The following is a 27,755-nucleotide window of genomic DNA, read 5'->3' as shown; positions in this document are numbered from 1 at the left end:
GTCTCGCTCTGTCACCCAGGCTGGAGTGCAGTGGCCGGATCTCAGCTCACTGCAAGCTCCGCCTCCCGGGTTCACGCCATTCTCCTGCCTCAGCCTCCCGAGTAGCTGGGACTACAGGCGCCTGCCACCTCGCCCGGCTAAGTTTTTTTTGTATTTTTCAGTAGAGACGGGGTTTCACTGTGTTAGCCAGGATGGTCTCGATCTCCCGACCTCGTGATCCGCCCGTCTCGGCCTCCCAAAGTGCTGGGATTACAGGCTTGAGCCACCGCGCCCGGCCGAGATGAAATTTTCTATTCCTTAAATGGAAATCCAAAGTATTTCAGAGAGCACTATCTACACACAAAGAACATTTAATTTTATTCACTATTTTGTGATTTTATTTATTTTAAAATAATCACTGTAATACATACAATTGCCTATAATAAAATTTATTTATTTTTATTTTTTTTTGAGACGGAGTCTCGCTTTGTCGCCCAGGCTGGAGTGCAGTGGCACCAGCTCGGCTCACTGCAAGCTCCGCCTCTCGGGTTCACGCCATTCTCCTGCTTCAGCCTCCCAGTAGCTGGGAATACAGGCATGCACCACCACGCCCGGCTAATTTTTTGTATTTTTAGTAGAGATGGGGTTTCACTGTGTTAGCCAGGATGGTCTTGTCCTGACCTCGTGATCTGCCCGCCTCGGCCTCCCAAAGTGCTGGGATTACAGGCGTGAGCCACTGCGCCCGGCAATACATTTTGATTTAAAAAATTCTGGCTAAAAAGTTACCCAGCGTAGTTGAGTTGTACCTGTTTTTCAACCTTGACCACCCGACCGAGCATACTGAGATCATCTGTGGTCTCATGTTCTGCTGTTATTTTCTCTCGGCTCTTCTTATCTGATGTGATTTGCCCTTTTCCAAGAATTTGATCAACACTATCAGAGAAAGAGGAGATCTGATTATGAGGGCTGAAGGTGGAGATTGCCCTAGGCCAGAATGAAGAGTTTTGGAAAAAAAAATTAAAAACAGTTATTTTCAATTTATGTAAGATGAAATAAGAAAGAACTTCTTCCAGTTGATATGCTTGTTTTAACATGAGATTACACATGAGATTAATTTTCTCATTATTCTGGTCCAAGATAAAATCACTTACGGGTGATCTTCTGAAGTAAAAGTGTCCTGAACTACAAAGTAATATGTTTCTATCTCTGATCAGGCAGTTCCTGAATTTAACCATTTCAAAATATGACAAAAATCATAACTATAGTTATCTTACATTAATAGAACAGATTAGTCTCTGAGCATTTATTATACTTATGTGAAAGATAAGCAGATAAGAAAGCTATGGTCTTTTTCTTTTGGAATTCAAGTTGGAGAAAATACATGAGCTAGAAACCCAAGATTGGTTCTATAAATTCTGTAGCAGTTCAACTTTATAAAACCTTGGGAGTCATAGACAGTTTTATTAAAGAACTTAGAAGGCCATGGCCATCTAGGCAGAGATTGTAATATGACCACAATCTCTGGTCGTGTTACAGATGTTACAGAATGAATTAAAGCAATTTCCAAGAAAACTTGATCAGCCTAAATGAGAATCACTTTCTTCTTTTTTTGTTTGTGTTTAGAATTGAATTATCAAGAGTATTGACAATTTTCCAGTTTACTTTGTCTGCAGAGAAACATAGGCAGTACTCACTTCCTGCCATGACATCTAATCTACTAAACTGCAAACTACAAAGTCTGGGTCATTATTTTATCAGTCTCTGGACGTCCACAGGTCCTGGCACACACGATGGGCTCAATAATTACCTGCTGAATGAATTAACAAATTGTTATTTCTATAGCAATTGATGAACAGGTATTTTACTAAGGGCCCATTCTATGCCTCACACTGGGCTAAGTGTGCTGTGGGGACATAAAAAAAGTTCAAGACTCAGTCCTTGCATTTTGGGCACTATACAATCACAAATGCTGGTGATTTGTGCTGATAATAAAGCAAGGCTCTTCAAAAACTGAACTTACTAAATATTTTGGCTTTGAGATAATCACAATCAACTATATGTGGTTGGAATTAATATATGGAATTCATTTCTTTTAATCACTCAATAAGATGCTACTAGAAGGATACTATATATCTAGAGCCATACAGGACATGAATGAAGGAAAGAGCTCAATCTTAGCCCACAGCAAGGTGAACACACTTGTGACCGGGAAACAACACAAGGGCCAAGTCTCAACTTTGGCCCAGCACACCAAGATTCTGAGTGCTCTTGTGCTCTGCAGTAGCCTCTACTACTGTATAAAGGTCAGAGAAAGGCCTGTCTTCACAGGTTGGATGGTTGGATGAAACTTAATGAAGGACACATACTACGTTATTCCCAAAGGACGATTAGAATTTAGATAATAAATGGAATTTAGATAATTTAGGAGCAGCAGTAATAATTCAAACATCAGTAACAACCATTGATGTTTATTAGACACAGTGCCAGGTCTGTTACATGTTATGAATTACATGCATTAACTCATTCAATCCTCATGACAACCCTATGAGGCAAGAACTAACTTTCTTTCCATTTTTACAGATGAGGAAAATGAGACAGTTGGATGCTTTGAATGCCTGAGTTATATCTATGTTAAAAGCAAAATGAAATCAATGTTAAAAGCAAATTCCATTTGCCCACTAAAAATGAACTAAAAATATGGAGTTCAGAGGTTTACTCTACTAAAGAGAAGTTCTTCCTAGATAGTTTCTATGCCCATTCCTTTACAAGGAATGACATTTTCTTTGCTTACCGTGTTTGAAGGCTTTTGATTCTACACAACATGTCCAGATGACCAGCAGAATATTGTTCAATGACATCTTTTACATCATATGGACGTAATGTTTCCTTAAACTTCCGTTTTGCAACATGAAATTTCATAATTCTGTATGAGAACATATTACATATTAATCTTTATAACTGTTAATATAAGTTACCAAAATAGTTTACCAGTAAATATAATAAGAAACTCTGGGGGGAAAAGTCATGCGTCAAATTATTTTTGGCTTCTGCAGATGTGTAATATAAAAGACTGAGATTCCAGTGGACAATTTAAGAACATCTCATGTGAGACACACCTTAAGAATAGAAAAACGCACTAAAAAAGAGGCTGAACACTAAGTGTTTTGCCTTTTTAATGTCCATTGAAACCCTGAATGAAAGTTAAAGTCACAATGCAATTCTAACTTTTCCATGTGATCTCCAGAAGTCCAAGATATAACACCTAGTAATAACATCCCTTACAAAATATAAAGGCTGTTAAAATGGTCTTTTATGGAACTACATGCATTTTTGAGATACAAATGTGTTTGCAAAACACTCTATTCTCTCTAGGGAAATGTACATTAATATGGAAATTTGCATTTTTTTCCCTCATAAATTATTCCTGCAGAATACTGCTGGATTAACTAGCCAAGTTCTTTTTGTTTTCAACGTAATACACTTTTTTTTTGTTTTTGTTTTCGTTTTGAGATGAGGTCTCACTATGCTGCCCAGGCTCTAACTCTTGGGCTCAAGCAGTCCTCCTGCATCAGCCTTCCCAAGTACTGGGGCTACAGGCATGAGCCACCAGTCCCCGCCATAACATATTTCTTAACTAAACTATGGAGCCTAAGCTTTTCAGAACCAGAGACCTCTTATTACAATACCTCCCGCAACATGGGCCCCATCTTTTAAAACGATATTTCATCAACAAATTCCATGATGCCATCAATAGCTAATCTGCCTAAGATAACTAGTTCCTGCAATAACTTGATGCAATTTCTGATGAAAGCAGAGAAACATAACATTTGAATTAGTTTGTGTAGCCTTATTGCAGGTAAATTTAAACCTGTTGGTGTTTTTCAACTATTAAATGGCCTATAGACTTCCATTACCACACTTGTAGATCCCAGGCTGGGAATCAGTCACTAAGAGACAAAATTTGTTGTCACTTGGTGGAAAGTGGGAAGATTAGGAACAAATGCAAAGTTTAAAAAGAAAATGTCCATTGCCTATCTTAGGTGACAGCTGATTTCAGGAATCCAAATTGTTTTATAGGTTAAAAAGCCTAAACCCTACCTTGCAATTGTATTATTAACTTTCAATTAATTATATCCTAATTATTCCTGAATCACTTATCTGTAATATTCTTACTCCCTTTCTCTAACCACATATTTTTCACCAATCTCTTCTTTATTCAGTATAGGTTTTGTATTTTGCCCCCAGAAACATTTTAGCAAAATTATTCAGCAGAAAGTAAAGAATAATTTTAATTTAACTTCTTAGTATTGAGCTTTGGTTCCAAATTGGTTTACCAGCATTTAGGTTTCATACAGCCTTAGTGTCCTGTATCAAAAAAACTGAGAAAAATATGTTACATGTGAAATTTCTGGTCTTGAGCGATTATGTAAATATGTTTCCCTATACCAGACTGTCAATTAGGTAAAGGCAGACATAGATATCTTTTTTTTTGCGTTGGAGTCTCACCCTGTCATCCAGGCGGGAGTGCATGGGCGCGATCTCGGCTCACTGCAATTTCCACCTCCCAGGTTCAAGCAATTCGCCTGCCTCAGCCTCCTGAGTAGCTGGGATTACAGGTACATGCCACCACACCTGGCTAATTTTTTGTATCTTTAGTGGAGACAGGGTTTCACCACATTGGCCTGGCTGGTCTCGAACTTATGACCTCATGATCTGCCCGCCTTGGCTTCCCAAAATGCTGGGATTACAGGCGTGAACCACTGCGCCTGGCCTAGATGTCTTTTATTCAACAGTCAGTGCTTTATTTTTTTTATTTTATTTTTTATTTTTTTTTTGAGACGGAGTCTCACTGTGTCTCCCAGGCTGGAGTGCAGTGGCGCGATCTCGGCTCACTGCAAGCTCCGCCCCCCGGGTTCACGCCATTCTCCCGCCTCAGCCTCCCAAGTAGCTGGGACTACAGGCGCCCGCTACTACGCCCGGCTAGTTTTTTTGTATTTTTAGTAGACACGGGGTTTCACCATGTTAGCCAGGATAGTCTCGATCTCCTGACCTTGTGATCCACCCCCCTCGGCCTCCCAAAGTGCTGGGATTACAGGCTTGAGCCACCGCGCCCGGCCAGTCAGTGCTTAATAAAAGTTAGCTATTGTTGTTACCACTTCTACTATGCCTGTTACTATTCTTCCTGAACATTGTGTGCTTAGAGTTTAGCACAGTTTCTGACACAATAAAAAATATTTGTTGAATAAGAGGAGGAAGGAAAGAAAGAGATAAAGAGAAGATTCTCTAACCTGAGTCATATTAAGAATAAAACCAGAAGAGCTAATCTAACAGCCTAGAAACCTTCTTTCCTATCTTCAAAGCAGCTAATGATGCCTGGGTGGGCAGGAAAAAAGGAAAACCATCTTCATACATCCCAAGGTGGTTTTATTGTTGTTATGTGATTGTGTTTTCATAACATCTGTCTACCACTTGTTATGTGAAGTACTTTGTATGTCTTCAATAGCACTTGATAAGATATTCCCTTCTCCTATTTATATTTTGGGAAACTGAGGTTCAAAGAACTTAAGTGACTTGCCCCCCAAAACAAGCAACTGATATGAGGCAAAACCAGGATTCCACCCAGCTCTGTCTGGTTCCCACTCCCACATTACCTCCTGGTTTTCCCATGGCATCAATTCTGGAGAATTGAGAAGTCTGAGTGGGATCTTTGGCAGTTCTTTTTTTCCTATGGTGGTAGAAGAGGGACAAGCTACAGCATATGTCAGTGTGTTCTCTCTGGCTGTAGCTCAGACATTTGTGGTTTGGGACGCGTCTGCTCAGATGTGAACCCACATACTTCCAACTGCCTTTTTTGCCCTAATGGGGATCTGCCATTGTTTCTTGGTGGGATGTTATGTGCACTCTTTCAGATAATTGATCAAAAGTTGCTTGTTGCTTTTCTGTTTTCCTTTCAGAGATGTTTTAACAGAAAGTACATTTTGAAGGCATTTGATAGATAATATTGCACTCTAGCACTCACACAGTCATAGTTTATGCAGGTCTTAAATAATTTCATTTTTTACTTACATAATTTACTATTTATGAGCTAGCTAGCTAAAGTTAAAACTAAAATCTACGGCTTATAATTTTGATCAATACTAAAAATGAAACTGATTATCTTTTACGTTATTTCAATATACTCACATAATGATAAGTATGCAAAACAGAGTAGATTTTAAAACCCTTAATGGGTTTATCATTTATTTTTTATTTTTTATTTTTTTTGAGACTGAGTCTGGCTCTGTCGCCCAGGCTGGAGTGCGGTGGCCGGATCTCAGCTCACTGCAAGCTCCGCCTCCCGGGTTCACGCCATTCTCCTGCCTCAGCCTCCCGAGTAGCTGGGACCACAGGCGCCCGCCACTTTGCCCGGCTAGTTTTTGTATTTTTTAGTAGAGACGGGGTTTCACCGTGTTAGCCAGGATGGTCTCGATCTCCTGACCTCGTGATCCGCCCGTCTCGGCCTCCCAAAGTGCTGGGATTACAGGCTTGAGCCACCGCGCCCGGCCTATCATTTATTTTTATACATCATACCACTCCCCAGGTGGTATTACCTTTTCTCCAGTGCTTTGCCTACAGATTTTTCTACTTTATGTATGAGAATTAAATAGTGAAAACTGGATTAATAAATATCATTTCAATTATTTAGAAAAGAGGAGTATATGCAGTGATGCCTTGAGCAAGCTTGCATTGACTCCCAAGCACTGACTACTTTTAAGAATTTTGGTGGTTATTAAACACCACATGTTCTCACTCATAGGTGGGAATTGAACAATGAGAACACTTGGACACAGGGCGGGGAACATCGCACCCCGGGGCCTGTGGTAGGGTGGCCGGGAGCGAGAGGGATAACATTAGGAGAAATACCTAATGTAAATGATGAGTTAACGGGTGCAGCAAACCAACATGGCACATGTATACCTATGTAACAAACCTGTATGTTGTGTACATGTACCCTAGAACTAGTATTTAAAAAAAAAGAATTTTGGTGGTTATTAAATACAGCTATTACTAAAAATTTGATTATATAGACTTACAATCAAGTACATTATATTAAAAACAAAGGTAATATGTACTCAAACCTCACCATTTCCTAATTATTTTACTGTATATTACTGTCTATGCTTTTGAGTTGTTCACCTCTATTGTGTCTGTAACATGGGAATTCTATCTAATAATGTAATATTGCTCGTCTTCTCAACTCCTGCTCAGTGATGTCACATTAGTAGCTTGAAAACAGTTACGACAGGAGTATTTACACTACAGAAACTGGAAAACAATACCAATCAGGGTTTCCTCCTCCAGAAGAGCTGGTTGTTCAGCATTTGCCAGTGTATTACTGAGGCTAAAAAAATCTTACTTATTAGAATTAAGTTTTTGAAGATGGAGATCAAATAGATCTTCTCAACTGGCTGTGTTGTGGGTTGAAAATAAAAACATTAAAGAGAATCGAAGTGAGATATGAAAGTTCTAAATCAGGTTCTATGGTTTATAAGTGTGGAGGGAATGTTTAAAAGCATAGACTTTCTTTTTTTCTACTTCTATTTTTTTGAGACAAGGTCTTATTCTGTCATGCCGGGTGGAGTGCAGTGGCACAATCATGGCTCACTTCAGCCTTGACCTCCCAGATCTGCCAGTCCTCCCATCTCAGCCTCCTGAGTAGCTGGGCCTACAAGGATATACCCCTACACCGGTTAATTTTTATATTTTTTGTAGAGATGGGGGTCTCCCTATGTTGCCCAAGCTGGTCTCAAACTCCTAAGCTCAAGTGATCCGTCTGCCTTGGCCTCCCAAAGTGCTGGGATTACAAGCATGAGCCACTGCACCTGGCCTGTAGAAATTTTTGAAATCAATGATTTATATAAAGAATGATGACCCTGTCATTTTACTTTTGTTAAAAGAAGACCAGGCATGTCCTGATAGCTCTCAAAGCTGTCCCCTCATTTGTATCTCCGCTGCTATAGCCTTAGAAAGAACAAACCTTTCAAAATGCAAGTAAGGGCATATTACCTCCCTTCTAAAGTCCTTCATTAGTTTTTCATGGCCTATAGGATAAACATCAAACTCCCTAGAAGCACATCCTATATGGCTGTTTATACACTGGCCTCTGTCTATCTCTCTTGCCTTATCACCTTCCACTTCCTCCTTGGAACTTTAGGTTCCAGCAACAATAAAGTATGTATAGGTCCACAAAAACACTAGCCAATCAATTATAAACTTCAATTACTTCCATTTGCTATTTATTTTTCCTGAAATCCTGCTGTGTTTTCAAGACTCTGCTTTAAAGTCACTTCTTTTGGCCAGGTGCAGTGGCTTACACGTGTAATCACAGCACTTTGGGAGGCTGAGGAGGGAGGATTGCTTGAGCCTAGGAGTTTGAGACCAGCCTGGGCAACATAGTGAGACCCCTGTCTCTACAAAAAATAAAAAATTAACCATGCATGATGGCACATGCCTATGCTCCCAGCTACTAGGGAGGCTGAGGCGGGAGGATCACTTGAGTCCAGGAGGTCGAGGCTGCAGTGAGCCTCCACAGTCTTGCCACTGCACTCCAGCCTGGGTAACAGAGTGAGACCTTGTCTCAAAAAAAGCTCACTTCTTTCATGGAAATTTTTATGATTCCAACAAAACAGTTGATCTCTTCTCTATTAACCTCTAGCTTAGTATCTAACACACCACACTATAATTATTTGCTCATATACTAGCTTCCTCCACCAGACTGTGTAAGACCCTTGAATGCAGGGATTATGTCTTCTACTCTTGATATTCCAACACTTGTCCCCGAGTTTAATGAACGTGGGAGGCTTATTTGTTTAGAAGCCCTACTGGAGACTTCGGGCAGCTCTAGAGGGAAGAGAGTAGTGAATGGTGAGAGCTCCCTGCTTCTCTCTCCAAATGCTCATCTCTAGTTATTCCTCTGCATGCTGCCCGCTCTCCAGCCCATCTGGATTTTTCTGTCACCAATGTGCCCATTCATCAGGATTCTATCTCTCTGCACTCTACCTAAAATGCTAATTTTTCCAGATTCAGCTCAAGCACCAAGTGCTCTAGGAAATCTTTCCTAACCACCCCCCACTGGGGTAGATGGTCCTTCTCTGTGCTTTCAAATGCACTGTGATGTAGCTAAATCTGTGGCAGTGTGTCTCACCCACTGGAATTTATTCATGCCAGGAACTGTGCTTTTTACTTTAGCATCTGCATAATCCCTGGCAAGTATTAGGGGGTTTATTAAATGCTAGTTGAAGAAATAAATGACGATTTGCTATTCCATAGTTCAAAGATGTTTGTGTTTCTGTTACAAGGTGGACTCTTTTTTTTTTTTTTTTTTTTGAGACGGAGTCTCGCTCTGTCACCCAGGCTGGAGTGCAGTGGCCGGATCTCAGCTCACTGCAAGCTCCGTTTCCCGGGTTTACGCCATTCTCCTGCCTCAGCCTCCGGAGTAGCTGGGACTACAGGCGCCCGCCACCTCGCCCGGCTAGTTTTTTGTATTTTTTAGTAGAGACGGGGTTTCATCGTGTTAGCCAGGATGGTACAAGGCGGACTCTTGTATGGATCTTCTAAAAAAGAAAGCCTTAGAATAGATTTAAGTTCTTCAGGTACATTTCAGAAAGAGCATAAGCCTCTGAGTTTCCTCCATGAATAAAAAAACTTTCTAAAGTAAAAGAAATGTTCATTCATTCGATAGTTAGGACGATGTGTGGTTCAGAAAAGTCATTTAAATAGAACTGCTACTGAAAATCATGAAAACATAATATTCTTTTCCCTTAGATTGCTAATGTAATTAGGATCACACAAAGAAACTGCATTGCAAGCAACAAGATATCATTATGAGGAAATAAGAAGAAAGGCGAGAACAGTGGAAGTCAAGGAATACATAATACTGCAACGTGATAAGCAGCAAATGTAAAGAAAGACCTAATAGCAAAACAAAACTGTCCAGGGAAAAGAGAGGGAAGAGCTTGTTGGGATGGAATCATATTGGTTGAATGAAATTTATAGTATTAAAAGACCATCAAGAAAACAATAGAAAACATGTGGCTGGAGTCTAAAAAGAATACAATCTCAGTTTTTCATTCCTAGGAGATTGCTATCAGTGCTTCCAAAAATCATGTGTGCCCGGCTTGCTCTAAGCAGGACCAGGTGTGAGGGATGCTCTCTGGGGCTCCTAACTGTTTTAGCCATCATACTGTGTGAATGAAGATGCCTGGTCAGCGGGGTCACGTAACTTGACATGTTTACATTATTCAATTATCTCAGCCTCCCTCTTTCTACCCAATCTCCTCTCACTTCTTCCAGGACAGTACATGATTTTCATGATCAAAATAGAAGGTAGAGAGGGGAAAATTTGTGTCTAAGCTAAGTTTGAGAAAGCATCTCTGAGTATTTAGTATTGTCCTCCTTGACCCCTGCAGCATTTTCTTATTTCTCTGGTCATCATTGGAATGCCTGGAACTGCCTCTGTCTTTATGATGCAATGAACGTAACCTGGGCACCCACTATCCATATCTGCTGGACACAGAGCTGGATGGCGGGGACACAAAGTTGAGCAAGACATAGATCTTGCTCTCTTCAACTTAATGTTGAGTGGGTCTTCAGGAGTTGTGCCTGGCTGGATGGCTGGTGCTGTGCTAAGCACCTTACCTGCATTCTGTCAACTTAAAACTCTTGACAGAATTTTCCACTTTTGACATCTGGGTCAAGTAAAGGTCAGGAGGTTGAGTTACCTGTTCAAGGTCACAGAACTAGTAAGAACAAGGTTACTGCAGATGCCGAGGTCCACATTTTTACCATTCCACTCATGGTGCTGCATCACAGAGTGAATCCCAGGCAGGCAATCTCGTAAACATTAAGGAGAATGTTTAGGCTGTCTATGGGTCTGACCTCCTACTGTGCCTTGTATGCTCTGACAGTCTCACGCAAATGAATCCAAAGCCACGTTAGTCATTTATTCATCTCTGTCCTTGTCTTTCCAGAGGGGATCCCATGCTTGGAATACATCTGCCTTTCAACCTGGCCATCTGCATTCTCTCATAGGGTCCCTTCTGGGACTCAGTCCATGGCTAATATGGGTTACTCACCTCCAATAATTGTAATGTTTTACCTTTTATCACAAATTTTAGGGACTGTCTGCTTACTTTACCTCATTTTGTAGGATATATACATCAGTCTCATTGGAGTCTGTTAGTTTTGCTTTACAAGGTATATTTTCCAGCAATATATATATATATATATATAATATATTCCCAAGGTATATCATGAGCAAAAAGCTACCCAATTAGCCTTTGAGAAGAGGAGAGAGTAGGCCATTATCTAGTTATTTGCAGGGAGCAAGGAAGCTCAGAGTTCAATAATTCTAGACACCAGGAAAAATACGTGGGTGCTGAAAATTGAGGAAAATGTCTCAAAGTAGCTATCGAACTATGAATTCCAAAGGTCTTTCAATTCTTCAATTTTTTTCCATAAGACTTGCATTTCATATACTAAGGGCTTTAACTACAGGATGATGGGGTGGTGGGGAGACCAGGGGAGTAGGGGAGTCCTTGTTGGCAGGTAGAATAGTGAAATCTGGTTTCATGCTTAGTTCTCACATAGGCTAGCCCAAATCTTCGGTGTCTTAATCTCTAAACACAGCTGGGAGCAAGTCCAGAGCAACTCAGAGTCTAGACAAGGGCCCGAAAGCGTCTGCTATAAAGGGCCAGGTGTAAATATTTTATGCTTTGTGGGTTGTATGGTCTCCGCTGAAACTACTCAAGTCAGCCTCTGTAGCATGCGAGCAGCCATAGGACAATAAATAAATGAATGAATGTAACTACATTTCAATAAAACTTTATTTATAAAAACAAGCCCCTTGGGTTAGATTTTGATCCCCTGGCTATAGTTTGCTGACCCCTGGTTTAGATAAGAAGAGCCAAGAGAAAATGCCCTGAAGCCAGGAATAAATGAAAGTCCATGAACTGGCCTGGAGAAGAAGCAGAAGACCTTGGTGGCTTCTTACATGCTTACAAGAAAAGTTTGGTATGACTTGTGTATTTCCTACTAGAAAGAATGTCTGGGCAAATCATTCTAGTTAAATTAGGAACTTTAAGATATATTTAATGATTAAAATGATAATCATATTAGACAGCGCTTTATAATATAATTCTATGATAAGGGTACTATTGCCATCTCCATTTTGCAGATAAAGAAACTGAGGCACAGAGGGGTTAAGTAACTTGCCTGATGTTAAACATCCAGTAATTGTGGAATTAGCATGTGAACCAGTTTGGCTCCAGCTTTGAGCTCTTAATCATACGGTTCCTCTATTATCTTAACATTAAGATCTTAATACTGTAACACGAAATAACAACAATGAAAAGACACTTTGATACCGTATGGTTCTTTTTACTCACATGTGCCTGGCACATAGTAAGTGTTCAATAAACTTTTGCTAAGTGAATGTCCTGTTTTTACTATGTCTCTCCTTCCTTGAGAGAGGTCTGAAGTTTCATGCAAGAAGTAGTTAAGAAGTTCCACTAATTTTTCAAAGGATTACCTTAGAAGGGAAAGGGAGTGCTGAAGTGACTGATTCATCCATTCTTTCACTGAATATTCATTAAGCACCTATGACCAGCCTTTTGGAGGACCAGCAAAAGGCTGAGGAATAAGTCACATACTCACCTGCTTCTTTTCTTCATGAGGGTAAACTGCATCACTGGGACTAATACAGCAGCAAAGAGCAAAAGACCCTTAAGGTTTGTCTCCCTTGATGCTGTTGGTTATGAACAGACTAGGAGCCCAATAAACTTATCGCACAAAACTGACATGTCCCAGCAGTACCACTAGAGGGTGTAAAAGATTCATCACAAACCTAAACTGGTACATCCTCTTGAAACTGAACTCTGCTCATACAATTTTCTGAGCATGAAGAAATAACTAAAGCAAAGTGAAACTCTGGGTAGACGACATCTATATATACACACGAACACATGTGCACTTATAAGGAAATGTAGGTGCATTTGTTGTGCTGCCATGAGTTCTAAAATCTTACAAAAGTCTTATTCCAATCCTCTAAATTTGGGTAAAAATATTGCATATGAATATGCAGCGATAAGAACGATGAGAAAACAGAAGCAGCAGTGACTGCTGCCACCACCAAACAGATGGACGGACCCAGCCAGCAGCCAAACCATGTGCAGGGCGGAGAGGGCTCAGCCAACTGTGAACTGAAGAGGCAGTTTGATTGACTGTCAAGACAGCAGTACTTCCCAAGCTTGGCTGCTCTTTGGAATCACCTAGGGAGCTTTAAAAAATGCTTGGGTCCTGCCTCCAGAAATTCTGTCTTAATTGTTCCAGGGCGTGGTCCAAAGATTTTACAAAACTTTTCAGGTAATGCTAATGTGCGGCCAAGGTTGAAAGCCACTGGAGTAGAGACAGGATTGGGGTGGCGGTGGCGTGTGGTGGTGGAGTGTGTTGGGGGTGGAACAATCCCTGCTGTCATGCAAAGAAGTGATCATGATTCATGCCGGCTTGCAAAATCTTCTAAGTCGCACATGTCAGACCCATAGGCATGGCGTCAGGGTGCCTTGGTGTCAGATCTCTAATCAGAACCCAAATGCCTCTCCTTCCTTGAGTGAGGTCTGAAGTTTCATGAAAGAAGTAGTTAAGAAGTTCCATTAATTTTTCAAAGGATAACCTTGGAAGGGAAAGGAAGTGCTACAGTGACTGATTCATTCATTCTTTCAATGAATATTCATTGAGTATCTATGACGTTGTGCTGAGTATTGTGTTAGGCTCCAAACTTTTAACTGCTGGGAGCTGGCAGAGTTAAAGAAGCCTCCTACGTGATGACAATGATCATTTGGTCCCCAGTCTCTTCCTCTTTACAATCATGGTGCAAGACAATGGTTGCTGCAACTGTGAGCTCTGATAGGATTTGAGAGTCTCATTTGTCCAGAGCTTGGAGCTCTCTAGATAAGCTTCATGTGACTGCCTCCCCCAGTGAGGCCTGATGAGTGGGACTCGAGAATTTGTCCATTCATTCATTCATCAAACATATATTGAGTGCCTACTATATGCCAGCTTCTGTGCTAGATGCCAGGGATACAGCAATGAAGAAACAAATCCTATTGCTGGGGCACTTCCAGTCTAGTAAGGCACACAGACAAGTAGGCAGACAGTTAAAATTCACTTTGTGATGTGCAAGGTGCTGGGAAGCCCAGGGTGATATGGGAATGCAGAAGAGGGGTGTTTAACCCAGACTGGTAGAGGTGATCAGAAATGATTTCTGGAGGAGATGACAGTCCTTTACCTACTTCGCACCCTCATCTCTGGGGATATTATTAAGTTTCTGAAGGTTGCTGAATGGCCCCCGTGTGATTGCAGATCTTATGTTTATGGGGTGGATGTGGGTTTCTCTCCTTTAATCCCTCACTTTATAGTGGTTATTTGGGTTAACTTACAGTACTGACATGCATTTCACATCCCTCTGTTATGGTTTGAATGTCCCCTCCAAAATTCATGTTGAAATTTTATGCTCAAAGTGGCAGTATTGAGGGGTGGAACTTACAAGAGGTGATTGGATCGTGAGGGCTCTGTCTGTATGAATGAATTATGGATTAATGGATTAATGAGCTATCATGAGAGGGGAACTGGTGGCTTTATAGGAAGTGGAAGAGAGACCTAAGCTAGCACATAGCATGCTCAGTCCCCTTGCTATGTGATGCCCTGTGCTGACTCAGGATGCCACAGAGAGTCCCCACAAACAAGAAGGCCCCCACCAGGTGCACCTCCCGCCTTAAGATCTCCCAACCTCCATAACTGTAAGAAATAAATTCATTTTCCTTATACTACTCAGTTTCAGATACTGTTATAAACATCAGAAAACAGACTGAAATACTCCCTCTTCCAGTTTGGAAAATTCTATCTTCTGATTTCTGACCCTCCATGAGAAATACAGCATCTATCTGTCTTAAAAGCACGGACCCCAGGGCTCATCCTTCAGGTGACCCAGAGCCTTTTGATCACAGAATTTCCCCTGAGGCAGTCCTCACTCGAAATTGATCATGGAACAAATCCAGCAGACAACTAGGGCTGCAGGGCTTGATAATTTGGGTCACTATTGAAAGCATATGTGTTAGTTATTTAGAATAGTTTTTAATGCTGTTTTCCTATTAATACATAAACATAATTCAACAATATAGATTTGTATTTGTGTTTACAGTATTTAAACTCTGACAGTTTCATAACCTGCAAAGCAAGTTATAAAATTATATACCTAAGATTCCTCCACTCTTCTTTCATCTTAGATTGGGTTACTAGACAAGACCAAGGAACCCCAGGAGTCCCTGGATGCACTGATTTGTCTCATTTTCTTGGTTTTAACTCTTAATAGAGAAATGTAAATTAGTTCCACGTGTGTACAGTCTGTCTGATGTTCTCACTGTAGGGGCAAGCAGATATTCCATCTGGCTCACTTAGGACATTCAGACATTCTCTGGCCACACTGTTTCCACCACTGAAAGTAGACTTGTTCTTCTAATGCTTGCCATTATTGTCCTTTATATGCAGGATCTAGTAGGCTCTCCTGCAGAGCTTTTTTTTTTTTTTTTTTTTTAAATGTTTGTAGAGATGGGTCTCGCTATGTTTCCCAGGCTGGTTTCAAACTCCTGGGCTCAAGCCATCCTCCCAGCTCAGCCTCCCAAAGTATTGAAATTTTATAGGCCTGAGCCACTGCACCTGACCCCTCCTGCAGATTTTGTTGGATTTTCTTTTAAGAGTGTAAGAGTAGTAAAACCCAAGCAAGAACTTCCAGATCTGAGGAAGTCTTTCCTGCCAGGAATTTGTAAGCATTGATATGGCGACTAAATTTAGGGATTTTGTTTTCTTAGGAGTGTAAAATCTTGCATAAATTTTAAAGTGTGAAATGAATAAGTAAATAAATAAATTGACTATACATGTTGACTACTTTAAAATATTTTTAGCATGGAATAGGAGATTCTATATTTTTAGCAAATAATAGAAAACTCAGTTTAAATTATAGTCAAATAAAAGGTTGAATATCTCACATGCTACAAAGTAAGTGCATCTTCAGTGAAAACACTACTTTAACACAGCCTCAGAGCAAATGTAGCCACAAGTAATTATCTTCAAAACAAAAACAAGCAAAAAGAACATTCCAGGGAGTATATTAGCTGATTTTAAAGATATGTGCTAAATGATCCGTAAAATGTTCTTTTAGCAGCATCCTTTACTGTAACATGTCATAGATTGACTGTCAAGAATGTCTTAATAGTGACTTGCAAACAAAGACTCATCACCTCTGCTAAAATAGCAGAGATGCCATCAGCAAAATTAAGAACTGGTGATGATTAAACAGCCTGTAGATTTAACAAAACCCACAATGGCAAACATGTGCCTCTTCTTTACTTACGGAGTAGTCTTGCCTGCAATATGAAGTGAGATGTAAGAAGGATTCACAGCTGAGACTGCATTTTAGGGATGGTGAAGATAATGGTCCCATACATGCCTTTCAGAACAGGAAGAACACAGGGGCAAGAAAACTGAAAAACTTTATCACCCAACCCAGGGTAACAGTGAGGCCTGATTTGCATACCCACTTCAGGAACTCTGAAATGTCATTAGTGGTTCTTCAGTTCGCTGATCAGATCTGAGCTATTTTAGAAGAGTTGATGAGCCTTTGCTAGTTACAAAGAAATTCTTGACACTTCATCTATGTTCATATTAGAGTGAAAGATTCTGGTAATTTAAGAAAGTGTTCTATTTACCATCTGGCTTCAAACCCTTTTCCTTCTACTGAATTTTTCTCCGAAGTCACGGATGACCTCCTTGTTGTCACTTTCAAAGGACCTTCTCATTTTTTATCTTCTTTGACCTCTTAGCGGCATTTAACAGCGTTAACATCTGCCTCCTGCTTGAAACACTTTCCTCCTCTGGCTCCTCTTCTGTCACACTCTCCTGGTTTTCCATCTGTCTGGCTGCTTTGAATCTGTCTCCTTCAGAGCATTCTTACTTTTGCAGCTCCTGTTTGTGAACCTTAGACTTCTGTGTTGACCATCTTCTCTTTTTACTCCCTGGGGTGAGACTTCTGCAAACCATTTATCTCTGTGCTGACAGCTACCAAATTTGTCCATATTCCAGATTGCTCTCCTGGATGTCAGATCCAGAGATCCACCTACCTGTTGGGCCCTGCTGTGACTGCTTGAACTCAACACTCGCAATAATGCACCATCTCCCCTCAAGCCAGCCTGTCTCACCATCCTTCAGATGTGCCATCCTTGATTCCTCCTGTTCTTTCCCTCCATCCTCTCCAATCAGTAAATATTCAAATCCTGTCTGAAATCCATCCTTCACTCTTCTCCATCGTGACTGCCCAGCTCAGGCCCCAGCAGATCCAGGTATTGTAATAATAGTTCTCTCTTTCCAATACATTCCTTACATTGCAATCAGAGTCATCTTTCCAAGTTTTCAAATGAAACACTGTATTAGTCTGTTCTTGCACTGCTATAAAGAAATACCTGAGACTGAAAAATTTATAAATAAAAGAGGTTTCTTTGGCTCATGGTTCTGCAGGCTCTGCAGGAAGCATGACTGGGGAGGCCTCAGGAAACCTACAACCATGGCGGAAGGCAAAAGGGAAGCAGGCTTCTTATGTGGCCAGAGCAGCAGGAAGAGAGAGAGAAGCGGGAGGGAGGTGCTACCCACTTTTAAACCACCAATCTCATGAAAACTCACTTGCTATTATGAGAAGAGCAAGGGGGAAATCCGCCCCCATGATCCAATCACCTCCCACCAGGCTCCTCCTTCGACACTGGGGATTACAGTTTGACACGAGATTTGGGCAAGGACACAGATCCAAACCATATCATGCACGGATCTGATAAAGTCATTTCTGTACTTAGAATCCTCCACATTCCTGTTCATTCTTAGGGTTCCTCCTCTTCCCTTCAGCCATACTCTCCTCATCCTTGTCCTCCACCTTCAACTGTCACCCATACTTTCTAATGCCACCTTCACTTCTGCTTCTTTGCAATTGCAGTGTTCTCTGCCCATCCTCTATCACCCTCCTTAGTAACCTGGCTAGTTCCTACATATCTACCAGATTTCTTCTTTTCCTTCTTTTAGAGTCTTCCCAAATGCTACCTTCCCCAAAAGTGCCCATATAGGTTGGCCTAAACCGTCCTGGACTTCTGTCATTGTAGTAATATGCTGCTCTGCATTGTAATCGACTCTACTTTTCTGGTAGCTCCTCACAACTCTCAGCAGGGATCCATCTTTCTTGTTAACGTTTATCTCTGTGCCTGGTGCACAGTTGAAACTCAAGAGCTATTTTTCAGATGCATGCACTGAACCCCTGGGAAGAGCTTTAAGAGTCTCTAATGAGGCTTCGACAAGGGTCAGGGAGGGAGAGGGAAGAGCTAACTTCTTCCTTTCATTGTCCTGTTGCTTCTTCAGAGGGTGCCTGGGAAGGCCGCAAGCTCACCTTGAGGAGAAAAGAGGTGAGATTTACTTGGAACATTGACTCATGGTTGCTCTTCATGGGTGAAAAAATTGCTCTTCCAGGCCAGGCACAGTGATTCATGCCTGTAATTCCAGCACTTTGGGAAGCTGAAGTGGCGGGTCACCTGAGGTCAAGAGTTTGAGACCAGCCTGACCAACATGGAGAAACCCTGTTTCTACTAAAAATACAAAATTAGCTGGGCGTGGTGGCGCATGTCTGCAATCCCAGGTACTCGAGAGGCTAAGGCAGGAGAATTGCTTGAACCTGGGAGGTGGAGGTTGTGGTGAGCCAAGATCGTGCCATTGCACTCCAGCCTGGGCAACAAGAGCGAAACTCTGTCTCAAAAAAAAAAAAAAAAAAAAAATTGCTCTTCCAGCTCTGAGTAATTTCTCAGCCCAGGTGGTGGGAAGGTAACTTCAAAGGGAAAATGGCAAGTGCTTCCAGGTGAAGGAGATGCAAGCAGGTGAGGCTGTATATGTTTTGGAAGATGGGAGTATCCTTCAGAAGAGGCAACAAAGTGCTCCTCTCACGTGACTCATCATGGAAGCGGGTGGAGCTCAGAAAGGAAAAGGCTGACCCAGAGCAGAGGATGGGCAGTGGAGGCAGCATGCTGGAAGGCATAAGGAGTCCAGACAACTCAAGGGTAATAATATTAGCATCTACATAGTGCTGACCGTGTATACTGTTCTAAGTGCTTTGCAAATGTTTATTCATTTATTAATTCCTTACTACAACCCTATGAAGTCAATACCATTACCATCCCCAGTTTGCCAATGAGGAAACAGAAGCTTGAAGAGGGAGCGTGAGTTGCTCAAGGGTGTAGAGAGGCTGTCCTGTTTCTTGGATTACTTCTCCCTAGCAGCTTCAGGGAGGGTGGGAGGAGGGGATAGAATTAGCCAATGGTACCAGTATAAAGTCGGGCTTCAGCTTCAACTAAAGACTTCTTTGAGTTTTCACCCTGGACCTTATTCATGTATTTATTTGATTCTCTAAAAGGCTAGTCTGGCCTGGGAAAGAAAAGGATGCATAAAGTGAAACATAGCAGGCATGACCATTATTGCATGGAGATAGTAAGAGACGGTAAGAGCAAGACACAATTGATAGTTTCTTGGTCATTTCTCTTCAAAATAATGAGTAATCTGCATCAGTGGTTTTGTTGATATTCACAAAAAGAACAGGTTGTACAGTATTTTGATTCAGTTCTTGACAACTGACAGAAAACATGGTTGTATAAAACAAACTGACAGGAAAACAACTGTCACTGAGGTTCTTATTAAGAGTGGCCTTAAAAGTGTGGTCTGAGGACCAGAGCAGCTTCACCAACCATTGGGTACCAATCCGTGAAGAGATTAGTGCTTAGAAACTTTTAATAGCAATTTGACAGGGTAATTTTATATCTGTTGAAATAGTTTTAAAAATTGAAAAAAAAAGAGTAACCTTGATTCTAGATGTAGTAATTCTATGAAAACAATACTGGTAAGAAGCAGGTAAGCTTTGCACTGCACTGTTTTAACAAAGCTCTTTCCCCCAAATGGTGAATCCTTTACACAGTACTTATATGTTGCGTTGGTGTGCATATCTGATAAATTACCTGCCAGTTCAGTACATAAATACAATTTCTGTTATATTTCAAAAAGTTATTATTCTGGGGCTCTTCCATAAATATGCAGGTGTATATGACTTTCAAATATTTGTTATTTTAGTATCATTCATTTTTTTTTTTTTTTTTCCTTTAGAGACAGGTTTTTACCGTGTTGCCCAGACTGGTCTTGAATTCCTGAGCTAAAGTGATCTGCCCAACTCAGCCTCCCAAACTGCTGGGTTTATAGGTATCAGTCACCATGCCTGGCCTGTTATTTCAAATTTAAAAAGATATATTAATTTTTGTGTAAAATTTTGCCCAAGATTCATATATTTGTATGTAATGACTACAAAGCCAAGTACTAGCATGAAAGGGAATAGTCCGTTACCTTCAGATAGTCCCAGTTAGCCAGATGCTTGACACTGTGAAGGAACATATCTAGGTAATTTATGGGCTATAGTTTTAAGACAGTGATAGAAAAACAGGTGATCTACTATGAAATAGGTATAAGTGAGTGTGTAGAATCCTCTAGAGTCTATCCATTTGTTTGTTTACTTTCCTGCTAATTTTATCTTTCCATTTAGGAACTAATTTCTATGAGTGGATAAAAAGAAACTTAACATTGTTTGAACTGAATCACTAAAATATGGGGCTTTTGTTAAAAATAAGTACAATCTTCACTCCTAGAGGTGAGTTTCAAAACACATTTCCAGCAAATTTTTGCATTTCCCTGAAATGATATTTTGAGAAAAATCTATGATAATTCTGGAAGAAATATACAAAACTAAGTTTTCTTCTGAGTAAAAGACATAGTTTGGAAATAGTCTAAGAATAGTCATTCTTTACTATGTATCATAAACAGTGACATTATTTATTTTTTAAAAAGTGTCGGAGTGCATTTGGATAATAGAATTCAGACAAGTTCAAAGAGTGTCCTTAATTGTCTCTAAAAAATGGCAGATGTTTAATAAATATTGATAACTGAAAATAAGAACTCTTACTTTGCTCTTTGTGAAGATAGTAATATTATTTTCCATATTGTCATCCTTGCAGTGGAATACATATTTTTTGTTACACATTTTAATTTGGCTGTTAGGAAAAACTACTATTGCAAGAGTTACTGAAATACAAAAGGCATATTTAAATATTCATATTAAACATTCTAACAATTAAAAAATAACAAGAAAAATGCCCAAAGTTACTATTTTAGAGATGAATAATGGATGTTTCACACTTGCAATCAGTCATATACGTATACATACTGCTTCAGGGGAGCTGCAAGAGGTGGGCAGGTTCTGGCAAAAAACCCTCCGGCAACTGCTGTTGAACTTATTAACATAATTAAACTCCTTAGGAAAAGAACCCTTCTGCATAAGATTTAGGACTTACACCTGCAAACTTCTTTTTAGAACTGCTAATTGTATTGGTTGGTTTTTAAATTAAGTATCTTTAGAAATTAAGTACACCATGAATAAAAAATTTTCAATTAGGTTATTAAGCTATTGGGTGTAGCTATTAGGTTTTTACAGAATCTGTTAATTTAATTGTATTTTCTTTATTTTATTTTTATTTTTCAGACAGAGTCTTGTTCTGTCTTCTAGGGTGAAGCGCAGTGGCGCGATCTCGGCTCACTGCAGCCTCCGCCTCCTGGGTTCAAGCGACATAATCTGTTAATTTGAAATGGAATTTAGAAGTGATGAAAAACCACTAAGCAGAATCAGGATATGGAGGAGAAAAACATCTCCCTCAGGTATCACAACGCAGCAAGCAGAAAACATCAGGAATCCACAAAAAGATAGACATGTAAATAGTAAAGTTCCATTAAAAATAAGAACCAAGAAAGAATTCTGAAAAGCAAAGGAATTCTGCAAAGGACGTCACAAAAATCAGTCGAGTTTCAAGAAGAATAACCAAGTAAATCTTAAGCCATTGCTAAAGTGCTTAGCTAGCAGAATAAACCTATTTCATTTTCTTTCTTGCAGCTCACAATCCATTTTATAGGTTGTAAAGCAAAAGCAGAAAGCTTCAGAAGGTCTTGGGAAATGACATAAACTGGGTTAAGTATGACTTTTAGGAAGCCTAATCTGCTCTCACTAGATAAGATTTTCCATACTTGCTGCAAGTCAGATTAATTCCTGGACTGAATTGCCCCACCTTCACTTTAGGGTCTTTTATGGATATACTCAACACATGAAAAATTTCAAGGTGACTTCTAGACCAGTAATGTTCAATAGAATTTTCTGTGACAAGGGAAATGTTTTGTTTCTTTGTCTAATGAAGTAGCCACTGGCCACCTGTGGCTATTGACCAGTTGAAATATGAATGGTGCGACTGATCAACTTAATTTTAAAATGTATTTCATTTTAATTAATTCAAATTTAAATAGCCTCAGTAGCCTCAAGTAGCCAGTGGCTATCATATTGGACAGTGCAGTTCTAAATCCTCTCTATCCCTTTAACTGAAGGCTTCAGACAACATTTCACTACATATTCTCGGTTATCCGGGCTTATACATCACCCAAGGCTTCTAGGTTCACCAGAGGTAGGGTGACTGTATAATTGGTTGTCCAAACAGGGATACTTTGAGAAAGATGGGAGCATTATTAACACTAATGATAAGACTAGCGTAATCTGGGACTGTCCAGGCCAAATAGGAAGGTGTAATCTCTTCACCCATAGGGTTTGTGACTTGAGGGTTCCATTGAGAAGTAATTGGACTTCACTTTTTTTTTTTAGTCTGCTGCTACAGATAGTGTTTAAACGTGTTCTGGAGTTTCATCACACCATGATTTTCTTTGCCCCCACAAACATTTATGAAAATCTTTAGAACTCATTTCTGCTTTCCCAGTGACTCTCAACTATAGAGTAAATAAATGTCTAACATGATGCCAAATGACCAACTAAAAACAGAAATAAGTAATCAATCATACTAATATTCAAGATTAGACCAAACATGTGAATAGCTAAATTGGTTTGGATATTTTATTTTATTTTATTTTTTGGAGACAGAATCCTGTTCTGTTGCCCAGGCTGGAGTGCACTGGCATGATTTCAGCTCACTGCAACCTCCACCTCCCGGGTTCAAGCAATTCTCCTGCCTCAGCCTCCCAAGTATGTGGGATTACAGGTGCCCGCCACCACACCCAGCTAATTTTTGTATTTTTAGTAGAGATGGGGTTTCACCATGTTGGCCAGGCTTATCTCAAACTCCTGACCTCAAGTGATCTGCCCCCCTCAGCCTCCCATAGTGCTGGGATTACAGGCATGAGGCACCGCACCTGGCCTGGTTTGGATATTTTGAACTTTCTTCTAGTTTTTCACCAAAAGGCAGAGGTATTTCTTTTTTTTGCAATATAGTTACTCAGCATTCCCTGACATATACAAATTCTCCCAAAAGGATTAAACTGGGCCAGCTGAGCATGCAGCAGTTAATATAGTCCAGATCTTGATTGTGTGTGTGTGTGTGTGTGCACATGCACGCGCCTGTCTGTGTGTGTGTGTGTGGTGGGAAAGGTCACGGAAAATGTAAATTTAAGTTGCTAGGTATACTCTCTTAGCTCTCTGCCACCAGTAGAGGAAGCAAATTAAGATCAGCCTTTAACAATTACATTTCGGATAATAAGACTAAGTCACTGCAAAATACTTTTAGGTTTCCCATTTGCAGAACTTAATCCATTTTGAAATAACCTACAAGGCCTTTTCTTTGATATACAATTCTGTACAGAATATAGATTGGAGCAAGTCATAAAAATAATTTAAAAATTCAATTGCATCAATAAACTATATGTCCTTAAAGCAGTAAATACACATGACAAGCCAAGACTCGTGTAATCTCTCAAACATGACCTGGCTTTTCAAATCCCACCCACGTTTTATAACTCTGTGTTGAACACAGCAGAGTTTTCTATTAAGAAACAAATATTTCACAATTCAATAGGCATATGGATGAATAGGAAAAGGGAAAGTGTTTATTCCAGGACATTTACCTGCAGAAAAAGAATTTAGCAACATCGTAATTCAATTAATCATAAGTATGTCTCTGAATCACTTTGTTCAGGATTTCACCAACCTGATAGCTCGAATGACAGTTTTAAGTGGTGGGGTGAGGTCTTCCACTGATACATCACACTGGCATCCTTTTTCATCATATACATCATCAGTGCCAAGGGCTGTGTCAGCTGCAAGAGAATATTGCCAGTTAAATACCACCACCATCCGCAATTTGAAACGTGTTGCTGAATTTTTCTCACGTGGAAATGGCGGGATACTCACACACTAAGCTGATAAACCAAGATATGTATAAGGTCAGCCAATTGTCTTGCCAATATTTTTCTTTCTTGTTTTTCTACAGCCTCCCCAGTTTTAAATATGAATACTTTTCTGAACTGTTTTCTACGGGCAAGATGAAGCTATTGACACATTATCTTTCCAGTACTGGTGATGGATTTGTGTGGATCTACCTAGGCTCTTTTGCCCAGTTCCTTGGAAACTAACAGCCAGTTTTTAAATGACAGCTGTCTGGAGTTACAGAAATAGTCTTTGGACTTGTAACTAACTGGCCTGTATATAGCAAGCTCACATCCCATGACATTGACCCCATTAGCCTTATGCCCTGAACAAGTAAGCTAAGTAGCCAGAGCCAAGAATGCTGACTACTTATTAGTTACTGGATACAGGCGGCCAGGAAAGAGCTTGCTTCAGATCATACAGCCAAAGCGGAGAGCAGATTTTCAGACTGGATAAAAAATCAGTTTTTCATAAACGAAGGAAATTTACTTTTGGGTTAATTGCAAGTGTTTGGGGAAGGGAACAGGGTTATATTAAATGCCAAATTATTATGAATTTGTAAAACAAATAAGGAATAAGCTCATTTCATTGCATTTCTGTTTACAGTAACAAAACATTGGAATGAAGTTAAAATTCCTCTGATGGGGGATAGGTTAAATGAATATTGGTAGGTTTATATAATGGAATATTAGACAACTTTAAAAAATGATGTTGAAGTCTCATGATTGGGAAAGTGTCACAATATATTGTTAAAGAAAAAAACTCTACATATCTGAAATTAAGAATGATTTTATTGTTTTTGCTTGCCTGTATTTTCTAACATTTCTCCAGTGAACATGTGTTATTGTGGTAATACAAAGTAAATAAAGTAATAAAAATGCTCTCATGAAAGAGGAGTTATGTGGCCTCCAAATATCCCCCCCCCCTTTTTTTTTTGAGACAAAGTCTTGTTTTGTCGCCCAGGCTGGAGTGCAGTGGTACGATCTTGGCTCACTGTACCCTCCACCTATTGGGTTGAAGCAATTCTCATGCCTCAGCCCCCAAGCAACTGGGATTACAGGCCCACACCACCACACTCAGCCAATTTTTGTGTTTTTAGTAGAGACAGGGTTTCACCATGTTGACCAGGCTAGTCTCAAACTACTGGCCTCAAGTGATCCGTCTGCCTTAGCCTCCCTAATTGCTGGGATTACAGGGGTGAGCCATCGTGCCTGGCCTACAAATACCATTTTTATATGGTCCAATCCTCTCTAAATGTTGACATACACTAGAGGATGAATACTACTTTGTGTTGCCTTTGCTCTGTGCAGTGTTCATTTGCTAAGTCATGAAGGGAAAGACTTTGCCATGGGCTGTCCTGGTTGGGCTCCAAATTTTGAAAGGCTATTGGAGGTTCATTCATTGAGGCAGTGCTTATATTTGTAATGCCGTTTGTGTGTCATTTACATCAATGAATATTTACAGTGTGTTTATGCAGTTTACTTTTGTGCTGTAATGCCGGTGGTGGTGGGGGAAGAGATGATGAGATACATGTAGACACATGGATCTTCACAGCTCTTCTTCAAGGTCCCTTTGGCTTTCTTGCCCTCAAGCCTAGTAGGGGAGAGATGAAATTACTACCTCACAATAATGATACTAATAGTGTTATTTTTCTAAATTTGTCTTCCTGTATTCATATGTTGAAACTTAATCACCAGTGTGATAGTATTAAGATGTGGGAACTTTAGGAGGTGATTCATTTATGAGGGTGGAGCCCTCATGAATGGGATTAGTGACCTTATAGAAGGGCTGGAGTGAACTAGGTAGGCCCTCCTGCCCTCTGGTCTTCCTACCATGTGAGGACATAACGTTTGTCCCTTATGGGAGACTCAGTAGCAAGGTGCCATTTTGAACTTCCAACCTCCAGAACTGTGAGAAATAAATTTCTAGTCTTTGTAAGTTAACCAGTCTCAGGCATTTTGTTATAGCAGTGCAAATAGACTAAGACAAATAGCAATCACTCATTGAAATTTACACCAGGTACTTAGGTGCAGCTTCTGCATATATTAGTTTTCATACGTAGAGCAACTTTACAAGTTGTTAGTGGTATTATGACCAATTTTCAGATGAAGAAATTAAGGCTTGGAGAGGGTAAGTACCTCATCTGAGGCCATGAAGGTGGCAAGTGGAGCTAGTAAGTTGCAAAGGATGACATTAGAATTCAGTTCCCTGAGGCTCCAAAGCCCATGCCCTTTGCATTGCATTACTCAGTGTCAGAATGAGTTTGGGGTTAAATTGTGACTACAACATGTCAGGAGAGACAGGGCAAAGAGCTCACTACACGTGCATGTTACCTGATGTGCATAGCTTGCTCTCATCAGATATGTGTTTTCTCCAGAGAAGTTTGCCCCAGTTGGAATGAGAGTACATTGATTAACTCTGTGTTTGACAGTTGGTTCGGACTCAGTGATGACCTTCAGGGTAGCCCAGTTTGCTGGATTGACCACCCACACAACACAGTCTTTTTAGCCCATAAACATCATGACCATGGTTTGACGACATTCTTTCCAGGAATTGTTCGTGGTTTCTTCTGATTTTATTTAACCTGCTCTTAGTTGCTGTAGTAGGATGAATAGAGTTACCCCAAGATTTATGTCCACGTGGAACATTGGAATATGACCTTAGTTGGAATAAAGGTCTTGCACATGTAATTAATGTAAGGTTCAAAATGAGATGACACTGGATTGGGGGTACTCTAAATGCAGCAAAAATGTCTTTATGAAACAGAAAAGGAAAAGACACAGGGACACAGAGAAGATGGAAGCAGAGACTGGAGTGATGCATCTACAAGCCAAGGAATACCAGGGATTGTTGGCCACCACCAGTCATTAGGAGAGAGGCAGGGGATGGTTTCTCCTGCAGAGCTTCCAGAAGGAAGCAACCATAATGATCCCATGATTTCATAGACTTCTGGACTCCTGTACTGTGAGATAATACATTTCTGTGCTTTCAAGTCACCTGATTTGTGGTAATTGGGGATGGCAGCCCAAGGAAATGAATACAGCTGGGGAAACTTTCCTTCATGGCCTCCAATTCTTTACTCCAGGACAATAATGATGATGATAGTAATAAAAGTTTTTTTTTTTTTTTTTTAGAGAAATCTAATTATGTGCCAAGAACTTTAATTAATTGTATCAAAACCCCATGAAGTGTGTTTTACTATTACCTCTTGTTTTATAGATTATGAAAGTGAGGAACAGAAGGCTAAGGAACTTGCTGAAGGACACTTGGAGAATAAATGACAGAATGAGAACTTAAACCCCAGCAGTTGGGTTCTGGAGCTGTCTGACCCTGAACCTCACCTCTGACTGCTTCCAGATTTGCCCTTCTTGTATCT

General features: G+C 40.2%; 1 protein-coding gene across 5 annotated transcripts in view; it reads right to left on the bottom strand.

The window, feature by feature from the left end:
• Nucleotides 1-27,755, bottom strand: part of KCNQ5 (potassium voltage-gated channel subfamily Q member 5) — a 572,501-nt gene that overhangs the window by 6,091 nt on the left and 538,655 nt on the right. For 4 of the 5 annotated variants that reach the window (XM_025383720.1, XM_025383721.1, XM_025383722.1 and 1 more), the window contains 3 exons: nt 24,162-24,270; nt 2,771-2,902; nt 786-912 (listed from right to left, as the gene is read on the bottom strand). In XM_025383720.1, coding sequence (XP_025239505.1) covers nt 786-912; nt 2,771-2,902; nt 24,162-24,270 — 368 coding nt within the window. The remainder of the gene's footprint in view (nt 1-785; nt 913-2,770; nt 2,903-24,161; nt 24,271-27,755) is intronic. The other variant, XM_025383724.1, reaches the window with a different exon arrangement.

Source organism: Theropithecus gelada, chromosome 4 (genome assembly GCF_003255815.1).
Source record: "Theropithecus gelada isolate Dixy chromosome 4, Tgel_1.0, whole genome shotgun sequence".
Lineage (NCBI taxonomy): Eukaryota > Metazoa > Chordata > Mammalia > Primates > Cercopithecidae > Theropithecus > Theropithecus gelada.
Note: the sequence above shows the minus strand (reverse complement) of the source record. Positions and strands in the feature narration are given on the sequence as shown.